At 47.4% G+C, this 23,616-nt stretch overlaps 1 protein-coding gene across 1 annotated transcript in view; it reads left to right on the top strand.

Annotated features, from left to right (window-relative positions):
- The window catches only part of CTNNBL1 (catenin beta like 1), a 209,361-nt gene that overhangs the window by 167,702 nt on the left and 18,043 nt on the right, over positions 1 to 23,616 (top strand). Inside the window, exons 12-13 of the mRNA XM_067468297.1 lie at positions 15,001 to 15,098; positions 20,663 to 20,743. Coding sequence (XP_067324398.1) covers positions 15,001 to 15,098; positions 20,663 to 20,743 — 179 coding nt within the window. The remainder of the gene's footprint in view (positions 1 to 15,000; positions 15,099 to 20,662; positions 20,744 to 23,616) is intronic.

The raw sequence follows: 23,616 nt of genomic DNA, 5'->3' as shown, positions 1-23,616 counted from the left end.
GTGGTCACCAGCCAACAGAACGTCAGGTTGTAGGATTTTACTGAATTTGGCTCATGGGTGCCACAGTGGTCCTAGATTCCTAGATTTGGAAAGGACACCAAAGGCCATCCAGTCCAGCCCTCTTGTGCCTGGCAGGGACACACCACCCAAGTCCTTCCAACAGATGCCGATCCAGCTTCTGGTTGAAACCTCTGGAGAAGGAGATGTCTCCACAGAGTCTCCCAGTGGTGCACACATGTTGCTCACCAAAAAACTCTTTGGGGCACTTTGTGAATTCCATCCTGGGCCCAGTTCTGTTCAACATCTTCATTAATGACTTAGATCAGTGGTTCTCAACCTGTGGGTCCCCAGATGTTTTGGTCTTCAACTCCCAGAAATCATAACAGCTGGTAAACTGGCTGGGTTTTTTGGGAGTTGAAGGCCAAAACATCTGGGGACCCACAGGTTGAGAACCACTGGCTTAAACGGTTAGAAGGTATGATCATCAAGTTTGCAAGCGGGACCAAATGGGGAAGGAGAGCCAATACCCCAGAAGACAGGAACAGAATTCAAAAGGATCTTCGCAGATTAGAGAGATGATGGGCCAAAACTAACACAATGAAGTTCAACAGGGGCAAATGTCAGATACTCCACTTAGGCAGAAAAAAGTAAATGCAAAGATACAGAACGGGGGACGATGCCTGGCTTGACAGCAGGACGTGTGGAAAAGATCTTGGAGTCTTTGTGGGCAGGAAGGGGAGCATGAGCCAGGAATGTCATTGGGCAGCTTAAAAAGCCAATGGGATTTTGGCCTGCATCAAGAGGAGCCTAGTGTCTAGATCCAGGGAAGTCATGCTCCCCGTGCTGTATTCTGCCTTTGTCGGACCACTTTATCTGGAATACTGTGACCAATTCTGGGCACCACAATTGAAGGGAGATGTTGACTCTAAGCAAAGAATGGGGGACAATGCCTCGCTCAAGAGCAGTACGTGTGAAGAAGATCTTGGCGTCCTCGTGGACAACAAGTTAAACATGAGCCAACAATGTGATGTGGCGGCAAAAAAAGCCAATGGGATTTTGGGGTGCATTAATAGGAGTCTAGTGCCCAGATCAAGGGAAGTCATGCTCCCCATGCTCCATTCTGCCTTGGTTAGACCACACCTGGAATATTGTGTCCAAATCTGGGCACCACAATTGAAGAGATATTGGCAAGCTGGAATGTGTCCAGAGGAGGGCAACTCAAAGAATCAAGGGTCTGGGGAACAAGCCCCATGAGGAGCGGCTGAAAGAGCTGGGCATGTTTAGCCTGCTGAAGGGAAGGCTGAGAGGAAACAGGATGATAGCCATGTATTAATATGTGGGAGAAAGTCCTAGGGAGGAGGGAGCAGGCTTGTTTTCTGCTGCCCTGGAGACTAGGATGCAAAACAATGTCTTTAAACTATAGGAAAGAAAGGAGATTCCTCCTGAACATTAGGAAGAACTTCCTAAATGTGAGAGCTGTTCAGCAGTGGAACTCTCTGGCCCAGAGTGTGGTGGAGGCTCCTTCTTTGGAGGCTTTTAAACAGAGGCTGGATGGCCATCTGTCAGGGGTGCTTTGAATGCGATTTTCCTGCTTCTTGGCAGAAGGGGGTTGGACTGGATGGCCCATGAGGTCTCTTCCAACTCTAGGATTGTATGATTCTGTGGTTAGGATCCCAGGGGTCATCCAGTTCTGCAGGCAGGAAGACAAAATTCAAACCTTCCTGACAGATGCCCTGTCAGCTAGTGGAGGCTCCTTCTTTGGAGGCTTTTAAACAGAGGCTGGATGGCCATCTGTCTGGGGTGCTTTTAATGTGATTTTTCCTGCTTCTTGGCAGAAAGGGGTTGGATTGGATGGCCCACCAGGTCTCTTCCAACTCTTAAGATTCTATGATTCTAAGTGGACTGTGTTCTTGGAAACTCTTCTCATCTTCCACAACACTCTCTTTTTCTCCTCTTGGGTAAAGACATGTATTTCTGCACAGAATTATTTCTTGAGACCTTCAAAGATGTGCAAAGACAGAGGGGAAACTACCAAGAAACCTTCCTTTCCACATGCAGTAGGCAAAAACACATTAGAGGCCTGAAATCGAGGAAGATTTGCATCCGCACTCGAGGTCTGACGCAGCCCGCAAGGCTCCCAGAAGCCAACGAGGGCCGTATTAATTTGGGCCAGGCTCTTCCCCTCGTTGGGGAGCAGACAGCACATTTATTACTTTAATTACATGTTTCTCCACATTTAGCCCATCGCCAGCCTGTGGGGAAAACAGGGAAGGAGGACGGAGATGCAAATCAATGCACTGAGTAAACTGCCGGCTTTCCGGAAACTGGTTCAGACTTCGGGATGGAATTAATTTTGGGTGGCTTCTGCAGAATGGGGCAGAGGGGGGGACTGATCCTCTCTCCGAGGAGGGCATTCGCTTTGGAGCCCCAGGCAGCATTTTGGAAACCAGAGTGCATTCATATTGGAGCTTAAGTGCCAGGCGGGACTGGACCAATGGAATGGTTCACTCCACTTTCTTTCAGCAGTGTTTACATCGGAGATGTTCTTCCACCCTAGAATCATAGAGTTGGAAGAGACCTCTTGGGCCATCCAGTCCAACCTTCTGCCAAGAAGCAGGAATATTGGGTTGTTGTAGGTTTTTTCGGGCTATATGGCCATGTTCTAGAGGCATTCTCTCCTGACGTTTCGCCTGCGTCTATGGCAAGCATCCTCAGAGGTAGTGAGGTCTGTTGGTACTAGGAAAACTGGGTTTATATATCTGTGGAAAACCAGGGTGGGACAATGAACCCTTGTCTGTTGGAGCTAAGTGTGAATGTTTCAACTGACCACCTTGATTAGCATTTGATGGCCTGGCAGTGCCTGGGGCAATCTTTTGTTGAGAGGTGATTAGCTGTCCCTGATTGTTTCCTCTCTGTTGTTTTGCTGTTGTAATTTTAGAGTTTTCTTTTAATCCTGGTAGCCAGATTTTGTTCATTTTCATGGTTTCCTCCTTTCTGTTGAAATTGTTCACATACTTCTTGTGGATTTCAATGGCTTCTCTGTGTAGTCTGACATGGTGGTTGTTGGAGTGGTCCAGCATTTCTGTGTTCTCAATTATATAGTGGTTCTCAAATAGTACGTTGGTTCATCAGATGCTCTGCTATGGCTGACTTGTCTGTCTGAAGTAGTCTGCGGTGCCTTTCATGTTCCTTGATGCGTGTCTGGGCAATGCTGCGTTTGGTGGCATGTCAGGCTACACAGAGAAGCCATTGAAATCCACAAACATGTGGACAATTTCAAAACTTTCCAAAGAAGGAGCCTCCAACACACTCCAGGGCAGAGAGTTCCACTGTTGGATGGCTCTAACAGTTAGGAAGTTCTTCCTAATGTTCAGATGGAATCTCCTTTCTTGTAGTTTGAAGCCATTGTTCCATTGCGTCCGAGTCTCCAGGGAAGCAGAAAACAAGCTTGCTCCCTCCTCCTCCCTGTGACTTCCTCTCACATATTTATACATGGCCCTCATCATGTCTCCTCTCAGCCTTCTCTTCTTCAGGCTAAACATGCCCAGCTCTTGAAGCCGCTCCTCATAGGGCTTGTTCTCCAGACCCTTGATCCTTTGAGTCACCTTATTCCTCTGGACACATTCCAGCTTGTCAATATCTCTCTTCATTTGTGGTGCCCAGAATTGGACACAAAATTCCAGGTGTGGTCTAACCAAGGCAGGATAGATCATGGGGAACAGGACTTCTAGAATCATAGAGTTGGAAGAGACCTCATGGGCCACCCAGTCCAACCCTCTGCCAAGAAGCAGGAAAATCCATTCAAAGCACCCCCAACAGATGGCCATCCAGCCTCTGTTTAAAAGCCTCCACCACACTTCGGCATAGAAAGTTCCACTGCTGAACCTCCCTCTCTCACCGTCAGAAAGTTCTTCCTAATGTTCAAGTGGAATCTCCTTTCTTGTAGTTTGAAGCCATTGCTCCCCATCCTAGTCTCCAGGGCAGCCAAAAGCAAGCTTGCTCCCTCCTCCCTATGACTTCCCCTCACTAACTTATAGATGGCCCTCATCCTGTCTCCTCTCCGCCTTCTCTTCTTCAGGCTAATCATGCCCAGCTCTTTAAGCCGCTCCTCATAGGGCTTGTTCTCCAGACCCTTGATCATTTGAGTCACGCTCCTCTTGACACATTCCAGCTTGTCAATATCTCTCTTCAATTGTAGTGCCCAGATTTGGACACAGTATTCCAGGTGTGGTCTGATCAAGGCAGAATAGAACATGGGGAGCATGACTTCCCTGGATATAGACACTATGCTCCTCTTGATGCAGGCCAAAATCCCATTGGCTTTTTTTGCCACTGCATCACATTGTTGGCTCATGTTTAACTTGTTGTCCACGAGGACTCCAAGATCTTTTTCACATATACTGCTTTCACATATACTGCGTCCCCTAATCTGTATCTTTGCATTTCATTTTTTCTGCCTCAGTGGAGTCTCTTGCATTTGTCCTGATGAAGTTCATTTTGTTAGTTTTGGCCCTTCATCTCTCTAATCTGTCAAGATCGTTTTGAATCCTGCTCCTGTCCTCTGGAGTATTGGCTCTCCCTCCCAATTTGATGTCATCTGCAAACTTGATGATCATGCCTTCTAACCCTTCTTCTAAGTCATTAATAAAGATGTTGAACAGGATATTGTTGTTCTATGGGTTAATGTACCTAGTGCCCAGATCATTGCTTTGTGCCCATTATTTGGAGACTAGCAGACACCTGTAGAGCTGGGCCTGTCTATCGAACTGTAAAATCCTAAATTTGGAAGAGACCCCAAGAGGCCATCCAGTCCACTCCCCTTCCACCAGGCAGGAATGTCCTCATCCTGAAAGGGACCTCAAGGCCATCTAGTCCAACCCTCTCCGTCCATGAAGGAATACACCATTAAAACCCTCTCGAACGAGACCAGTCCAGTCTCTGCTTTGAAATCTCGAAAGAGGAGACTCTAAATAATCAAATCAACCTTCAAGTTGCAGCAAGAAAGCACTGATCTTTTTCATAGAGCCATGTTTATACATTAGTTCACCTATTTATGCACCCAATGGAGTATGATTTCAGAAATGCATATAACCGAACTTCCACATTCAGTTATATTCAGTGATCTCTCTCACGCTGAACTTCTAAATTCATATTCCATGCATTTTATGGTATTGATTTGCATACCTTTTAAGAACAGAAACAGGGTGGCACGAGATATATTGCTACTCCCGCCCATTGTAGTATCTAAGAGCCTGGCTGGGGATGAAAAGGTGCGCTGCCCACCTGGTAATTGCATGGAATAGCTGGAAAGTGATGCCTTCCCGATACTTCCCAGAAATGTCGTTTCACTGCCTCTTTTGTGGCTCATGCCACTCGGAAGAGGATGAGTCTCCCTGGTGCCAAGGAAGGACTCCTGTCTGTTATATTGCCTCTCTTTGGCCAGCAATCCAAGGCAAGGGCCTGGGGTCTTGAAGGTAGCTGAAGACAAGTGTGAAAACACCTGGAGAGCTTCTCTTCCCTCCCTCTTCATCTCCCAGCAGATAAGCTGCTGCTCCAACTTAGAATCATAGAATAATATGGGCAATGTAGTCCAACCCTTCCTTTTTTTCATGTCAGGAGCGACTTGAGAAACTGCAAGTTGCTTCTGGTGTGAGAAAATTGGCTCTCTGCAAGGACGTTGCCCAAGGGACATTGCCCAGATGTTTTGATGTTTTACCATCCTTGTGGGAGGCTTCTCTCATGTCCCTGCATGAGGAGCTGGAGCTGACAGAGGGAGCTCATCCATACTCTCCCCAGATTTGAAACTCCAACCTGTCTGTCTTCAATACTGTCAGCACAAGGGTTTAACCCACTGCACCACCGGGGGCTCCAACCCCTGCCATGCAGGAAAAGCATAATCAAAGCAGTCCTGACAGATGTCCATCCAGCCTCTGTTTAAAAGCTTCCAAGGAAGAAGCTTCCACTAGGCAGGGAGTTTCACTGCTGAACAGCTTTTCTTAAAGTCAGGAAGTTCTTCTCTAATTTGAACCCATGGCTCCAGTCTTAGTGTCCAGGGCAGCAGAAAGGGAAGCCTCTCCCGCTTCCTTATGGCATCCTTTCAGATATTTATGCATGTCTCCTCTCAACCTTCTCTTCTGCAGGCTAAATATACTCAGCTATTTAAGACACTCCTCAGAGGAATCATTCGTGGTCTCCACATCTATGATCCTTTTAGTTTCCTTCCTCCAGACACCTTCCAGCTTAGAAAGGCAAACAGTGTAATTCCAAATAAAGAGGTCTGACCAAAACCAAATAGAGAGGCACCATGTTTTCCCTCAATCTGGACACTAGGCTCCTTTGGATGCAGCCCAAAATCCCATTGGCTTTTTGAGCTGCTGCATCACACTCTTGGCTCATGTTCAGCTTGTTCTCCATGAAGATCTTTCTCACTTGTATCTCTGTTGTCAAGCCAGGCATTGTCCCCCATCCTGTATCTTTGCGTTTCATTTTTCCTGCCTAAGTCTCGTATTTTACCATTGTCCTTGTTGAAATTCATCTCTCTCATGTGTCGAGGTCATTTTGAATTCTGATCCTGTCCTCTGGAGCATTAACTTTAGCATTAGCGTCTGGTGGGGACGAGGGACAGGGCCTTCTCGGTGGTGACCCCCCGCTTATGGAACTCGCTCCCTAGAGAGATTAGGTTATGAGGATGCTTGCCTCAGATGCAGGTGAAACGTCAGGATAGAATGCTTCTGGAACATGGCCATACAGCCCAAAAAACCTACAACAACCCAGAAAGAAGCAGATTTCCCCCTGGCCATACAGGATTGGCATGGAAGACACGGAACCCGTCTTCGCCTTCTCTTCCATATTTGAAACCAAACAGATCTGGCCAGGTTTTGGGGTGGCTCTCGTCGCTTTATTCCAAAGCCTGTTGACAAGGAAGGGGTCCTGCTCTTCCCACCCCCCTCCCTTCCCCAGATCCTCTTGGCCTGTTTTGCAATCTCTGTTCCAAAAGCGGGGAGAGGGATGCCCCCTTCTTTGTTGAGGTGCTGTATTGGTTTTCCCTGATTTCCTGGAGGCAGCATCAGTATTCTGGCAGAGTGCGTGCCAGCCTTTCCCCCTCCAGCCCCCTGCTAGTTTTCCTCCCAGGCAGATGTCCATTAGAGTGCCTTGGAAATTGGGGGAGTGGGAGGGAGGGAGGGAAGGGGCTTCGGGTGGAAGGGAAAACAACAACAGCATCTGAGAGCTCGCTTTTGAGGGGACTTCCCGCTGCGGCAGCTGCCAGCCCCGGAATAGATGGATCTGTATTCCAGCCCGCCTCCGCCAAAGACCAATCTAATTAGGATATTTTGAACACGGCCTGCATCCCAAGGCCTCCCAGCCTCCTCGTTGCTGGAAACCAGTCTGGAAATGATCTCTAGTTTCACCTATAGGAATCCCAGGCTTTGACTTTGGATGTTTGGAAGGGATCTCCAAAGGGCATCCAGTCCAACCCCATTCTGCCAGTGCAGGGATTCTTATTATACTTACTAGCTGTTGCTGTTGCCCACATGGGGGTTCTGTGTAGGAGGTTTGGCCCAATTCTATCATTGGAGGGGTTCAGAATGCTCTGTGATTGTATGTGAACTACAAATCCCAGCAACTACAACTCCCAAATGTCAAGATTCTATTTTCCCCAAACTCCACCAGTGTTCACATTTGGGCATACTGAGTATTCGTGTAGAGTTTGGTCCAGATCCATCATTGTTTGAGTCCACAGTGACCTCTGGATGTAGGTGAACTACAACTCCGAAACCAAAGGACACTGCCCTCCAAAAAACCCGTCCAGTATTTTCTGTTGGTCATGGGAAAACTGTGTGCCAAATTTGGTTCAATTCCATTGTTGGTGGGCTTCAGAACGTTCTTTGATTGTAGGCGAACTATAAATCCCAGAAACTACAACTCCCAAATGACAAAAATCGTTTTATTTTTTTTTAGTGAAGGACATACATTGGGTTGTTAGGCGTCTTGGGTCCAAATTTGGTGTCAATTTGTCCAGTGGTTTTTGAGTTCTGTTAATCCCACAAACGAACATTACATTTTTATTTATATAGAGTTATATTCAGAAGTAAAAAAAAAAAGTTCACATATACATTGCCATATACTTTACTTACTTATTTACTTAGGCGAATCTTCATTGTCCGAGTAAGATTGTCCTCCAACTGTGGTGTCTTGGCAGTAGGTCTGTAGGTGGCAGTAGGCCTATTCTTGATCTGCATCTTCTCCCGCAGTGAGGGCGTCGGTTTCCAGGTGGAGGGCGGTCTCAGTCAGGGTTGGCTTGATGCGCCTTCCTCTTGGCACCTTTCTCTCTTTCACCGTCCATTCGTGCCTCTTCAAATTCTACAGCACTGCTGGTCACAGCTGACCTCCAGCTGGAGCGCTCAAGGGCCAGGGCTTCCCACTTCTCAGTGTCTATACCAGAGTTTTTATGGTTGGCTTTGAGCCCATCTTTCAATCTCTTTTCATGTCCTCCCACATTCCATTTTCCTTTCTTGAGTTTGGAGTAGAGCAACTGCTTTGGGAGACGGTGGTCAGGCATCCGGACAACGTGGCCACCCCAGCGGAGTTGATGGCGGAGGACCATCGTTTCAATGCTGGTTGTCTTTGCTTCTTCTTTGAGCACAATGATATTTGTCCGCTTGTCTTCCCAAGAGATTTGCAGGATTTTCCAGAGTCAACGCTGATGGAATCATTCTTGGAGTTGCATGTGACGTCTGTAGACAGTCCACATTTCGCAGGCATATAGCAGGGCTGGGAGGACAATGGCTTTATAAACAAGCACCTTGGTCTCTCTACGGAAGACTCGGTCCTCAAACACTCTCTGCTTCATTCGGAAGAATGCGGCACTTTTAGAGCTCAGGCGGTGTTGAATTTCAGTGTCAGTGTTGACTTTTGTGGAGAGTTGGCTGCCAAGGGAGTGGAAATGGTCAACATTTTCTAATGTTACACCATTAAACTGTATTTCTGGCATTGGAGAGGGGTTGGCTGGTGACTGCTGGAGGAGCACTTTGGTTTTCTTGATGTTCAATGAGAGGCAGCTTCTCATGCTTCTGCAAAGGTGTTTAGAGTAGCTTGTAGGTCTTCTTCTGAATGCGCACAGACGACGTCATCAGCATACTGGAGTTCTATAACAGATGTTGTTGTAACCTTGGTTTTGGCTTTCAGTGGTATATAATCTGGTTTGACACTGTTTTATGATCAGTGTAGACTCATATAATGCAGTTCAATGCAGTAAAATTGCATTGTATGAGTGTATACTGAGTCTATGGCAGAGTAGATTGAAGGAAATTTCAATAGTGGGAAAGGTCTTATAGGAGGGAATGCCCTCTATTCCCAAACATGCAACCCTGGCACACATGCAGTGCCAAACATGCATGCAGTGGTCACCCTGCAGCTGTGTTGACTCATGTTCTGCATGGATGTCCCCTTTATCTCTCCCTCCTGCGGAAAGACGGAGCCCAGAGTGGGTCCCATAGCCAGATAGCAAGTTGATCGCCTCTTCTCTTCCTTCAGCATCTCTCCCCTCCATCCCACTCCTTTGCCTTGGCGCATGACAAATGGACATCACCGCCGGCTGAAATCCGTTGCGGAGGGAGCAACATTTATTAGCGGCTAATGAAACCTGTGCGCTCCTTGACAAACCACGCCGGCCGCTCTCTGTTTTCTAGATATAGGACATGTAGCAGGAGACGGCTGTGGCAAGAAAGAGAGGTCTCTTGCGTGTCGTTTGGGATCTCGGCCTCCAATTTCTTGGAAGAGCCTCTCCAGCAGGTGCGCACAGGGGTCCGTGCGCAATTGATCGCAATCGATCACGTCTCCTTGTGGCCCCAGGGCTCAGGCAGAGCCATGGAAACCCCACGTTAATCCGTCTTGACAGCGGCGAGGAGAGAAGCGTTTTCCTCTGTATCTGGCTGTTTCCTTGCTGAAAAATAACAAACCCTGACACGGACGCAGGCACAGTTTATGGCCCCTTCTGGCTCATCCGTCTTCATCAGTCCCAGATTAATGCAAAGGCAGCAGCCTGGAGAAGCCGGGGCAGTGTGTTTTCCACTAGAAGGCTTCCCACCTGAGGTCTTTCGCCTATTGGGAAGCACATGCCTTGTCGTGGGATGCTGGTACATGAAGTGATTTCTAGTTTCCAAATCATGACCTCCCTGAACTGCTGCAGGCTGGATAGCAAGTGTGTCCAGAAGCAAGCAAAATACAGCAGAGTCCATTCACATCACAAACATGCCAGCATCTGACCTTATCTACACACTGTTTAGTAAACTCATGAATTCAGATTTTCATCCAAAATATCTGGAGGCTTTAATCTTCACAGTTATAATGTTTACAAAATGTAGAAACGGGATTCGCAGATCCACTTGCAGCTTGTCATTGCGAACAATCAGAGTCATCAAATAGTCATATACTGTCATATGTTCTGCAGTTGAGGGTGCTTGGTGATTGAAGGGTTAATGTAAGTATTAGTTCTAAAGGGGTGAGTAATTTGTAAGTAAGAGTTCATGGGTGAAAGCAATTAAGGGTGGAGGTATGCAAGAGATAGGTTACAGCTGGGTGTTCGTGGATATAAGGAGCAAGTCTTGGGAGTGATGTTCAGGAGAAAAGTATTTGCCATATTTTGGTGGTGGATGCTGCTGGTTTTTCCCCCAGGTATATTGGATTTCAGTATCCTGACCTGTCTCCTGTAATCTTGGAACCCTGGAACCTTGAACCTTTGGACTGGCTTTTGACTACGGTATAGATTCTTGATCCCTGGACTTTGTTTATTGAACTCTTGGGCGTTTGACCACTGGACTGAACCCTTTGACTTTGGTGTAGTGTTTGCTATCAGTTTTTGTTTATTCTGTGGCTGAGTGCTATCTTTATGTTTTATATTTTGGTCTACTAAAGCAGCCAGCAAGTAAGTGCTGTTTCAATTAAACTGTTTTATGTCAAACTGGGTTTTTGTTTGATTCACCTCTGCTGGAAATAACAGCAGAGCCCTGGCAACGTGGCATATACAATGTAGGCAGATACTCACACCGAATCACACAGGAGAGAGAAAGATGGATTCTTTCAACTTCCTTATATAGTCACTTGCTGATAGATCATTGGTAAGGGACACTGGCTGATGCAACCCCTGTTTTTGAGCAGAGGCTGGGTGGCCATCTGTCAGAAGGGCTTGGGTTGTGTTTTCCCACCTGGCAGAAAAACGTTGGAGTAGATGGCCCTTGGGGTCTCTTCCAACACTGTGTGACTTTGGACTTCAACTCCCCCAAAAGTTGTTGCGGGATGGGTTTGTGAAATGATTCCAAACCTCCCTGAACAACTGCACTCTGGATAGCAAGTGTCCCAGAAACAAGCAAAATACAGCAGAGTCCTTTCGCAGCAAAAACACGCTTCAGCCTGTCTATCAGCAGAGTCCAACTGCCAGCATCTGACCTTATCTAGACACTGTTTACTCGCGGATTCAGGTTTTCATCCAAAATATCAGGAGGCTTTGATCTTCACTTTTGCAATGCATACAAAATGTACAATCAGGATACGCAGATCCTCTTTCAGACTTGTCCTTGCAAACAGTCACATCTCAGATAGTCACTTACAAGATAGGCAGATACTCACACAGAGTCACACAGGAGAGAGGAAGATGGATTATTTCCTCCTCCTTATATAGCCACCTTCTGGCAGGTGACTGTTGAACTTCGTTTTGTTAGCTTTGGCCCATCTCTCTAATCTGTTAAGATCGTTTTGAGAAATGGGCCAAAACCAACAAAATGAAGTTCAACAGTGACAAATGCAAGATACTCCACTTAGGCAGAAAAAAGGAAATGCAAAGAGACAGAATGGGGGGTGATGCCTGGCTCAAAAGCAGGACGTGTGAAAAAGATCTTGGGAGTCCTTGTGGACAACAAGTTAAACATGAGCCAACAATGTGATGTGGCACCAAAAAAAGCCAATGGGATTTTGGCCTGCATCAAGAGGAGCATAGTGTCTAGATATAGGGAAGTCATGCTCCCCATGCTCTATTCCACTTTGGTTAGACCACACCTGGAATATTGTGTCCAATTCTTGGTACTACAATTGAAGAGAGATATTGACAAGCTGGAATGTGTCCAGAGGAGGGTGACTAAAATGATCAAGGTTCTAGAGAACAAGCCCTATGAGGAGCGGCTGAAAGAGCTGGGCAAGTTTAGCCCGAAGAAGAGAAGGCTGAGAGGAGACATGATAGCCATGTATAAATATGTGAAGGGAAGCCACAGGGAGGAGGGAGCAAGCTTCCTCTCTGCTTCCCTGGAGACTAGAACATGAAAAAATGGCTTCAAACTACAAGAAAGAAGATTCCATCTGAACATGAGGAAGAACTTCGTGACTGTGAGAGCCGTTCAGCAGTGGAACTCTCTGCCCCGGAGTGTGGTGGAGGCTCCTTCTTTGGAAGCTTTTAAACAGAGGCTGGATGGCCATCTGTCAGGGGTGATTTGAATGCAATATTCCTGCTTCTTGGCAGAATGGGGGTGGACTGGATGATGGCCCAGGAGGTCTCTTCCAACTCTTTGATTCTATGATTCTATGAACAAGCGTGTCCTTTGCGGGGGCCGTGTACAGCCAGCCCTCCTTTTCCATCACTTGAGCAGCATTGAACCTGACCCGTCAGCAAAATCCAAGAGGCTGCAGAGCAGGCAAAAAAGCTCATTATTTTTGCACCGCTTTTGTGCCTGAACTCCATTTTGGGCACAAAGGCACTTCTGTGAATAAAGCTGAGCAAACGTTGTGCTGGATCTGTGCGTCCTGGAGCTAAATGAGAGTCAAGGAAAACCTCTTTGCAGGACACGTACTCTCTCCCCACAGTAGGTCAAGAAATGGAGGCTGTGCTTTGGGATTTGGGCCACAGGAGGAAGGCCGTTCCCGGCTTGTTCCTCTTTATGATAGCTGAGCGGAGGCTAGAATGAGCCTGTGATCTCTGGAAGGATGGGGGGAAGTATACCCATTATTGTTGTTGAAGGCATTCATGGCCAGAATCCCTGGAATGCTGTGAGTTTTTCAGGCTATATGGCTGTGTTCCAGCAGCATTATCTCCTGACGTTTCACCTACACCTGTGGCTGGCATCTTCAGAAGTTCTGATGACATGAAGCAAGTGGAGTGTATATACATACCTCTGGAATAATGTCCAAGGTGGGAGAAAGAACTGTTGGGTTTCATCCCTGGACTGCACAAGTCTCCGGTCCTCAATGAGTAGTTAGACTTAGATATGGGATTAGAGTGAGGGATTCTTTTCCCCACATTCCTATGCATTCTTTTCCCAGAAGGAGCTTTGCCTTAACTCTTCTTGTTTGCCAACATCTCCTCCCCCTTTCCAGTTGACAAGCTGGAATGTGTCCAGATGAGGGTGACTAAAATGATCAAGGATCTGGAGAACAAGCCCTATGAGGAGTGGCTTAAAGAGCTGGGCATGTTTAGCCCGCAGAAGAGAAGGCTGAGAGGAGACATGTTGAGGGCCATGTTTAAGTAAGTGAGAAGAAGTCATAGGGAGGAGGGAGTAGGCTTCCTTTCTGCTTCCCTGGAGATTAGGATGCAATGGAACAATGGCTTCAAACGACAGGAAAGGAGATTCCATCTGAACATGAGGAAGAACTTCCTGACTCTGAGAGATGTTCAGCAGTGGAACTCTCTGCCCCGGAGTGTGGTGGAGGCTCCTTCTTTGGAGGCTTTGAAGCAGAAGCTGGATGGCCATCTGTCGGGGGTGCTTTGAATGCAATGTTCCTGCTTCTTGGCAGAATGGGGTTGGATTGGATGGCCCATGAGGTCTCTTCCAAATCTATGATTGTATGATTCTATGTAGCAATGGAATCTCTGAAAGATGGGGTAACTCCCTCTTTAAAGGTATTTTTATTGCCTTGGCTATTGGCCATGTGATCATGCTGCATTGTCCTCTCTCTGCCTTTGTTTTCTTTCCAGTGAGGACACATTTTGCCTTTCTCCAGGCAAAATGTAGCTGCATAGATACTTTTGATATTTTATCCTTTTACCTTCCTTAGAAGATGGGCTTAGTAAGCTAGTGAGCTCCAAGACCCTTGTCTATCTAGAATTGATTTCTTTTTAGTTCAATAAATATATTTTATTTTATTTATGAGGGTTACTTTTTGAGCCTAACAACAACCCTTGTCTGTTTAAAGCAAGTGTGAATGTTGCAATTGGCAAGCCTCAATAGCATTGAGTAGCCATGAAGCTGCAAAGTCAATCTGCAAGGAAAGAGCTTGGCCTTTGTTGCCTGGAGTATCCTCTGTTTGGGAGGTATTAACTAGCACTTGATTGCAGAAATCCTTTACTCTGATTTACTTGTATGGATGTGAATGTTGCAGTTAGCAGGCCTCAATAGCATTGAGTAGTCATGAAGCTCCAAAATCAATCAGTGAGGGTATCTGCAAGGAAGGAGCCTGGCCTTTGTTGCCTGGAGTCATCCTCTGTTTGGGGGCTGTTAACTGGCCCTTGATTGCAGAAATCCTTTACCCTAATTTACTTGTATGGGCGTGAATGTTGCAGTTAGCAAGCTCGAATAGCATTGAGTAGCCATGAAGCTGCAAAGTCAATCAGTGAGGGTATATGCAAAGAAGGAGCCTGGCCTTTGTTGCCTGGAGTCATCCTCTGTTTGGGAGCTGCTGAGTGGCACTTGATTGCAGAAATCCTTTACCCTAATTTACTTGTATGGGTGTGAATGTTGCAGTTAGCAAGCTCGAATAGCATTGAGTAGCCATGAAGCTGCAAAGTCAATCAGTGAGGGTATATGCAAAGAAGGAGCCTGGCCTTTGTTGCCTGGAGTCATCCTCTGTTTGGGAGCTGCTGAGTGGCACTTGATTGCAGAAATCCTTTACTCCGATTTACTTGTATGGATGCATATGTGAAAAACTCACAGCAACCCTAACCTCTATGTGTGTGTGTATTGCAGGCTGCCTAATTCAAACCTCTCTCTCTCTCTCTCTCTGCCTTTTTTTGTGCCATAGAACACGTCTGCTCCATCTTGGCCTCCCTCCTGAGGAACCTTCGGGGTCAGCAAAGGACTCGGCTGCTCAATAAGTTCACAGAGAACGACAGTGAGAAGGTGAGAGGAGGCGGGATGGTTGGGAATGGGCCTATTTTTGGCTCTTCAGTGGAGCTTTGCAGAATTGGGGGGCAAGCAGGACAGATGTCTATGCAGACACATGCACAATGGCACTGCATTCATGTATGTGGCTGACTCCTCCTGGATGGTCTCAAACACTCACCAGGGCTGGCCCTGCTTGCTTTCCAAGATCTATACCAGTGGTTCTCAACCTGTGGGTCCCCAGGTGTTTCAGCCTACAACTCCCAGGAATCCCAGCCAGTTTGCCAGCTGTTAGGATTTCTGGGAGTTGAAGGCCAAAACATCTGGGGACCCACAGGTTGGGAACCACTGTTCTAGATAGTTGTTGAGGACCTCCTAAGGTCACTATATAGATCTAGATGGTCCTTGAGGGCCTCCTAAAGTCACTCTATAGATCTAGACCAGTGGTTCCCAACCTGTGGGTCCCCAGGTGTTTCAGCCTACAACTCCCAGAAATCCCGGCCAGTTTACCAGCTGTTAGGATTTCTGGGAGTTGAAGGCCAAAACATCTGGGGACCACCGTTCTAGATAGTTGTTGAGGACCTCCTAAGGTCACTATATAGATTTAGATGGTTCTTGAGGGCCTCCTAAAGTCACTATATAGATCTACACCAGTGGTTTTCAACCTGTGGGTCTCTCCCAGGTGTTTCAGCCTACAACTCCCAGAAATCCCAGCCAGTTTGCCAGCTGTTAGGATTTCTGGGAGTTGAAGGCCAAAACATCTGGGGACTCACAGGTTGGGAACCACTGTTCTAGATAGTTGTTGAGGACCTCCTAAGGTCACTATATAGATCTAGATGGTCCCTGAGGGCCTCCTAAAGTCACTATATAGATCTACACCAGTGGTTCTCAACCTGGGGTCCCCAGATGTTTTTGGCCTACAACTCCCAGAAATCCCAGCCAGTTTACGAGCTGTTAGGATTTCTGGGAGTTGAAAGTGAAAACATCTGGGGACCCACAGGTTGAGAATCACTGCTCTAGATAGTTGCTGAGGACCTCCTAAGGTCACTATATAGATTTAGATGGTTCTTGAGGGCCTCCTAAAGTCACTATATAGATCTAGACCAGTGGTTCTCAACCTGTGGGTCCCCAGGTGTTTCAGCCTACAACTCCCAGGAATCCCAGCCAGTTTACCAGCTGTTAGGATTTCTGGGAGTTGAAGGCCAAAGCATCTGGGAACCCACAGGTTAGGAACCACTGTTCTAGATAGTTGTTGAGGACCTCCTAAGGTCACTATATAGATTTAGATGGTTCTTGAGGGCCTCCTAAAGTCACTATATAGATCTAGACCAGTGGTTCTCAACCTGTGGGTCTCTCCCAGGTGTTTCAGCCTACAACTCCCAGGAATCCCAGCCAGTTTGCCAGCTGTTAGGATTTCTGGGAGTTGAAAGTGAAAACATCTGGGGACCCACAGGTTGAGAATCACTGCTCTAGATAGTTGCTGAGGACCTCCTAAGGTCACTATATAGATCTAGATGGTCCCTGAGGGCCTCCTAAAGTCACTATATAGATCTAGACCAGTGGTTCTCAACCTGTGGGTCTCTCCCAGGTGTTTCAGCCTACAACTCCCAGAAATCCCAGCCAGTTTACCAGCTGTTAGGATTTCTGGGAGTTGAAGGCCAAAACGTCTGGGGACCCACAGGTTGGGAACCACTGTTCTAGACAGTTGTTGAGGACCTCCTAAGGTCACTATATAGATCTAGGTGTTTTGGCCTACAACTCCCTGAAATCCCAGCCAGTTTACCAGCTGTTAGGATTTCTGGAAGTTGAAGGCCAAAACATCTGGGGACCCACAGGTTGAAAATCACTGATCTAAATGTTATCCGGTGCCTTGCCTTCATGGCTGTGCATCCTTTCTTCCTGGCAGCATGCTTTCCTTTCTCAGCTTTGCAACCAGCCGTCTGCTGAGGGCGTCTTACGGCCAGCCAGGCTTCCAAATAGCCTCCAGGGCCCCGGCAGCGGCTTTGTGAAAAAGCAAAATTGAAGATGCGAGGCTAGGAATCGCAAGACACAACAGGGCTCCTGGCGCTGCCTCATGCCTTGTGTCTTCCCAGCTTCACTCAAGCCTGGCTTCCCCGACTATGCGGCTACTCAGCATCAGTGAGTGCCATTGCCTTGGGCTCCCTCCCTCCCTCCTTCCCAAAGGAGGCCAGTGCCCACAATGAGCAGATTAAACGTTTGGTGCTTCCAGTGGCCTCAAAGATAATATTGGCTCAAACTTCCGTGCCTGGTTTGGAGAATCAATTAGAAGAGCGCTGGGAACCCAAACCCAACGCTTCCGGGGGGACTTGCCGAACGCCTCCCTGGGGAAGGTGGCCTCGTGTTGGTTTTGTTCTGCAAAGAACAGCAATTAATGAGCCCGTGCTGCTTTTCAAAGGCCTCCCCTTGGAGAGGCAGTAATTAAAAACTCACTCTTCCCCTGGAATTTCTCAAATGGAGGAGGACAAAGAGGCCCTGAGAGGGGAGGGCAGTGGCAAAGGGACATAGCGCCTCAAGGGAGCAGGGACTCAGGGACACTCTACCTCTGAATACCAGGAAAGCTTGGCTTCTGCTGCGCCCAAGAGAAGGAAGCCCTTCTGCATTTGGAGAGGAAGAGGGAGATTAGAGACTTTTGGAGACCTTGCATGAGAAGATAAAGAAGCAAGGAGCAATTTGGAAGATTAGGGCAAGGAATGCAATGGTGCTTCCTGTTGGGACTCAGCCTGTGTGTGAACCTGAGCCTGAATCTTTGATTGTATTGCCTAATGCTGATGCCAATGTTGATGCTAATGTTGATATGCTAATTGTGCAGGTACAACTGCACCAGGAGCTCCAATTTTGTTTGCTTTGCATTGAATGTTTGTTTGCAGTCCTAAGTTTCAGGGACTCTGCAGATAGGTGGCTTCTTTTGGCTGCAATCATAGGGCAAGCCACCTGTCAATTATAGTTAGGTTCCCTGGTCCTGCCCCCTTTTTGGGTTTTTGGAGGGAATAGGAGCCTTTTTGGGTTCGGTCCACACAGAGAAGCCTTTCACACAGGACATAAAACGAAGAGCTCCTGTAGAAAGCTTTGTCTTCTGCGGCTTGGCTGGCGAGATATACAGCCTACAGCTTGGCTGGGGAGAAAAGGCCTCACAGCTTGGCTGAGGATTTTACAGCCTTACAGCTCCTTTGCTGAAGGACTTCAGCCAGCCATCACCTAAACCTACAAAGCCAACCTACAAAGCCCTGAACGGTTTGGGACCAGCCTACCTGCGTGACCGCATCTCCATCTACGAACCCACACGCTCACTCCGGTCATCTGGAGAGGCCCTGCTCGTGATCCCACCGGCGTCGCAAGCGCGCTTGGTGAGGACGCGGGACAGGGCTTTTTCCGTGGTGGCCCCCCAACTCTGGAACACCCTCCCTAAAGACCTTAGACAGGCCCCCTCATTGGCTGTCTTCAGAAAGAACTTGAAAACCTGGCTTTTCCGATGCGCCTTCCCAGATTAGGAAACCTCCACTACCAAGGCCCATAAGCACTTTACCAGGACCAAGGATTGTTTGCACTCTGCACATCGCACTTGCCCTAGAAGCTTTTTATATACTTCCTGTCACATCAGCACTTTTAATCTTTGTAGCCATTCTTTGGCCCGGCCCAATTTTATTGTGTTTTAGTGTATTGTGCCTGTTGTTTATTTTGCTTTATTTTGTTTTTAATTGCTTGATTTGCTTTGATTGTACTGTTATGTTTTTGCTGTTGAGGCCTTGGCCTGTGTAAGCCGCATCGAATCCTGTGGGAGATGCTAGCGGGGTACAAATAAAGTTTAATAATAATAATAATAATAATAATAATAATAACTCCTTCTTTTCCCCTGGAAGTCTACAAAGCTCTGCTTGGTAAGGGTCGCTCGTGGAAGCCAGAGGCAGTTAGTACCAGGTGCAGGGGCTCCATGACAACAGTGGCAAAGAAAGACTGCCCAGATTAGGATTTAAGGATTTCCCCATTAGTTAGTATACAGTTATGAAGATAGTGCTTCTTCCCAGTGGATAAGATTGAGAGAGAGCCAATAGACTGTTAAGAAAGCTTGAAAGTACCTGTTTGTTTTCATTAATAAAGAACATTGTTGAACCTTTAAGCAATCTAAAGACTCTGTTTGGGGGAATCCAAGGGCCTTTAATCTGAGGCAGCCCCGGCGTCCCGTTGGGCACACAGAATTTATGGGCACACATAAATTCTGGGGGTCTACAGTCTTATGCACAGGCCCAGCGTGCGACAGCACACTAATGTTGAAGTGATCAATGAGGACGAGGCTCAAGATGGAGACAATTTTGGCAGTAAAGATCCTACAGGCTTTGATTTAGAGGCTTCAAGAGAAAAGCCAAGTTCTCATGAGAAAGTTTCTGTCAGACCGAGAAAAGAAAATTCACTCTCTTTTCCTTCTGGCCCGAGCTTGCAAGATAACTTGACACCTGGTTGGGTCAATGATAACAGCCGCAGTTTGGAGATAAGCCAGAACCGCAGGGAGGCTCAATGTTTATGTAGGTCCGAGAGAATCCGACAAGTGAAACCAAAGATTAGAGTTAACAGGAATCCGTTTTTGGGATTTAAGAGTAGCCGTGAAGGGGATTTCCTCAGACTAAGCATCATGTAGTATCGAGTACAAACTTCCTGGGTTTTCCAGTTTCCAGTGGTCTGTTCTCTAAGGGAATTTCTGGCTGCAAGTGAGGTTAGCAGGGGCTAATCTGCTCATGGATTTCTATGGAGAGTTTTCTGGACAATGTATTGTCGAAGGCTTTCATGGCCGGAATCACTGGGTTGTTGTAGGTTTTTTCGGGCTATATGGCCATGGTCTAGAGGCATTCTCTCCTGACGTTTCGCCTGCATCTATGGCAATCATCCTCAGAGGTAGTGAGGTCTGTTGGAACTAGGAAAAGGGGTTTATATATCTGTGGAATGACCAAGGTGGGACAAAGGACTCTTGCCTGCTAGAGCTAGGTGTGAATGTTTCAACTGACCACCTTGCTTAGCATATAATGGCCTAACAGTGCCTGGAGCAAACTTTTGTTGAGAGGTGATTAGATGTCCTTGTTTGTTTCCTCTCTGTTGTTGTGCTGTTGAAATTTCTGGACATTACTGCTTTGGATTTTCTGCAAGCTTTCTGGACATTGCTGTTTGCTGTTTCATTTTGGCTTTTTTTTTACCTTTGGACTTCTATTTTATATTGATCATTCAATAAAAAGCATTGCATTTTTCCTAAACCAAGATCAGGAAACAGGAAGGCCCTGTTTCCTGATCTGAAGTGCAACATTTCCGGGTCTTTTTGCCCAAAATCATTTTGGCAGGGAGTGATTGACTTTGAGGCCAGGTGTGTTCTGAGTCCCTTGGGCCCAGGAGACGAAGGGAAGCCATTTCTCCCAGTGGGTTCAGCTGTGCTTGGACTGGTTTGGCCAAAAGCTTTGCCGGCGGAGCCTATCGCTTTCAGGTCCTTCCATCTCAGAGGTGATGCCACCACGGCAAGTGAGAAGCAGGTTGCCTTCCTCTGCCTGAAGCCTCTCTCCTTTCTGCTTCTTCCTCTCCTGCAGGTTGACAGGCTGATGGAGTTATATTTCAAGTACCTGGACGCCATGCAGGCGGCTGATAAGAAGATCGAAGGCGAGAAGCACGTAAGGATTCTTTGCTGCCTTCCCACTCCACTTCTCTCTCACACACTCTCGCTCACACACGCACCGCTCTCCTCCTCCTCCTCTTCTTCTCATCACTGGCTTGCCACTTAATCACATTTCAGGGATCAGAGGCAGAAAGACGCCAAGTGCCATCCACAGGGAGCCACAGCAGGAGAGGAGCCCTGCCCTCAAAGGCCCACCTCCCAGTCAGGTGCTAGCAGAGCATTGAACGTCGCCTGGCATATTGATGACGGGGGTCCAGGGCTGACATTGGCTCTCAGCAAGGTGTCCTTGTTGGGGTTGGCACTGCACTGGAGATCAGTCTGGCTGCCCTTCCACACTCAGAGCAGAAGGAGATTCAGGAGACCATTGTAGCACAAAGCCCCCCAAAGTGTCACTTCACTTCACTTAGGTGATCCCTCGTTGGACGAGTAGGATAGTCTTCCAGGATCAGTTTTCTGGTGGGTTCGTAGGTGACTGTGGAGCCTTATTCTTGACCCACATGTTCTCCCAAAATGAGGGCATCGGTTTCCGGGTGGAAGGCGGTCTCGGTCGGGGTTGGCTTGACGCCCCTTCCTCTTGGCACGTTTCTCTCTTTCACCCTCCATTTCTGCCTCTACAAATGTGGTCTTCATAGTCCTTGGATGGGGGCTTCACAGAGCCCCCCCCCCCATCTGTTGCTCCCTGCAATTTGAGAGCAAGAATATTGTTGATGTTGGGTTGTTGTAGGTTTTTCCGGGCTATATGGCTATGTTCTAGAGGCATTTTCTCCTGACGTTTCGCCTGCATCTATGGCAAACATCCTCAGAGGTAGTGAGGTCTGTTGGAACTAGAAAATGGGTTTATATATCTGTGGAATGACCAGGGTGGGACAAAGAATTCTTGTCTGTTGGATCTAGGTGTGAATGTTTCAACTGACCACCTTGATTAGCATTTGATGGCCTATCAGTGCCTGGGGGAATCTTTTGTTGAGAGGTGATTAGATGTGCCTGATTGTTTCCTCTCTGTTGTTTTGATGTTTTAATTTTAGAGTTTTTTAATACTGGTAGCCAGATTTTGTTCATCTTCATGGTTTACTCCTTTCTGTTGAAATTGTCCACATGCCTCTTGTGGATCTCAATGGCTTCTCTGTGTAGTCTGACATGGTGGTTGTGAGAGTGGTCCAGCATTTCTGTGTTCCCAAATGATATGCTGTGTCCAGGTTGGTTCCTCAGGTGCTCTGCGATGGCTGACTTCTCTGGTTGAAGGCGTCTGCAGTGCCTTTCATGTCCCTTGATTCGTGTTTGGGCAATGCTGTGTTTGGTGGTCCCTCTGTAGACTTGTCCACAACTGCATGGAATACGGTAGACTCCTGCAGAAGTGAGAGGATCCCTCTTGTCCTTTGCTGAACGGAGCACTGGTTGGATTTTCTTGGTGGGTCTGGAGATAGTTTGCATGTTGTGTTTCCTCATCAGCTTCCCTCTGCGGTCAGTGGTTCCCTTGATGTCTGGCAAGAACACTTTTCCTCTGGGTGGGTCTTCGTCTTTACTCTCTTGGCTTCTTCTCGGTGGTCTTGCAGCTCTTCTGATGTCTGAGGTGGAGTCTCCATTGGCCTGGAGAACCCAGTTGAGGTGGTTCAGTTCATCTTGGAGGAAGTGGGCTTCACAGATTCTTTTTGCATGGTCTGCCAAGGCTTTAATGGTGCTTCTTTTTTTGACTTGGGTGATGGTTGGAGTTTTGATGTAGATATCTATCTCTCTGTGTGGGTTTTCTGTATGTTGATGTTGTCGCACTCTTAGTCTGGAGTTGAGCCCAGGTGAGATGGATGCAGAAGAGACCTTTCTGTTACGATGCTCTCACTGAATAAGTTCTTCTCCAAACTGGATTATTTGTCCCTCTCTCTGTTTCTAGGAAAGAGGCATCATGCTTCAAAGTGAGCTTCAATCTAAACTGTTTTGATATTTATTGATTCCTCCTTGGCAGTGTCTTGGTTTTTAATTATACTATCAGTGACAATATCTTTTGTCTGGCTGATTTTCAGTGAGGTTGCTGTTATCTTGAGCCCTGTTTCTAGTGGGACGGTGGGATGCAAGCACAGTAAAGAAGGGCAACGGGCAGGGGTCTTTGCCACCCACATACCCTGTTTTCCTCCAGCAACGTGGGGGTGCCCAGTGCTCACGTCTTCAGGTGAACCCCCAACTTAGTGGGCAAAGGGCTCATTGGGTTGTTGTAGGGTTTTTTTCGGGCTATATGGCCATGGTCTAGATGCATTCTCTCCTGACGTTTCGCCTGCATCTATGGCAAGCATCCTCAGAGGTAGTGAGGTCGGTTGGAACTAGGAAAAAGGTTTTTTTTCGGGCTGTATGGCCATGGTCTAGAGGCATTCTCTCCTGACGTTTCGCCTGCATCTATGGCAAGCATCCTCAGAGGTAGTGAGGGTTCATTCTTTCTTTGCCTGTTTTCAATCCTTTCTTCGGGGGGAAGCATCCATCCCCCCCCCCCTCCACTCTTTCACTCCGGAGGCGTAATTGCAGGGCCGGGGCTGCCAATCCTGCAAAAAGGGGAAACCGAGTCAGGAGATCGCTCTGTGCATTTCTTCTCAGATCTGCGAGGGGAAATTATGCTCAGCAGGTTTATTCAATAAAACGTTCTCAACGGAAACTTTGCGCCATAACGACTTACAAATTAGATGCTAATTGCGCCGCGGTTAAGTCATTCCATCTCTGAAAGGGAGAATCGGGGATCCTGGAAGGGGAGCTGCAGACGTAGGTTTTGATAGCTTAAATGGAGATCTGAAATTAACCTGGCATTTTGGCTCTGTCGGAAACGGCTCGAATTGCTCGGAAATGCATCGGGGGCGAGAGATAATGACCGGGGTTAATGCAGGAGCGTGA

The sequence above is a fragment of the Anolis sagrei genome, chromosome 4 (genome assembly GCF_037176765.1).
Source record: "Anolis sagrei isolate rAnoSag1 chromosome 4, rAnoSag1.mat, whole genome shotgun sequence".
Classification (NCBI taxonomy): Eukaryota; Metazoa; Chordata; class Lepidosauria; order Squamata; family Dactyloidae; genus Anolis; species Anolis sagrei.
The sequence above is the reverse complement of the archived record's forward strand: the minus strand, read 5'-3'. Positions and strand labels throughout refer to the sequence as shown.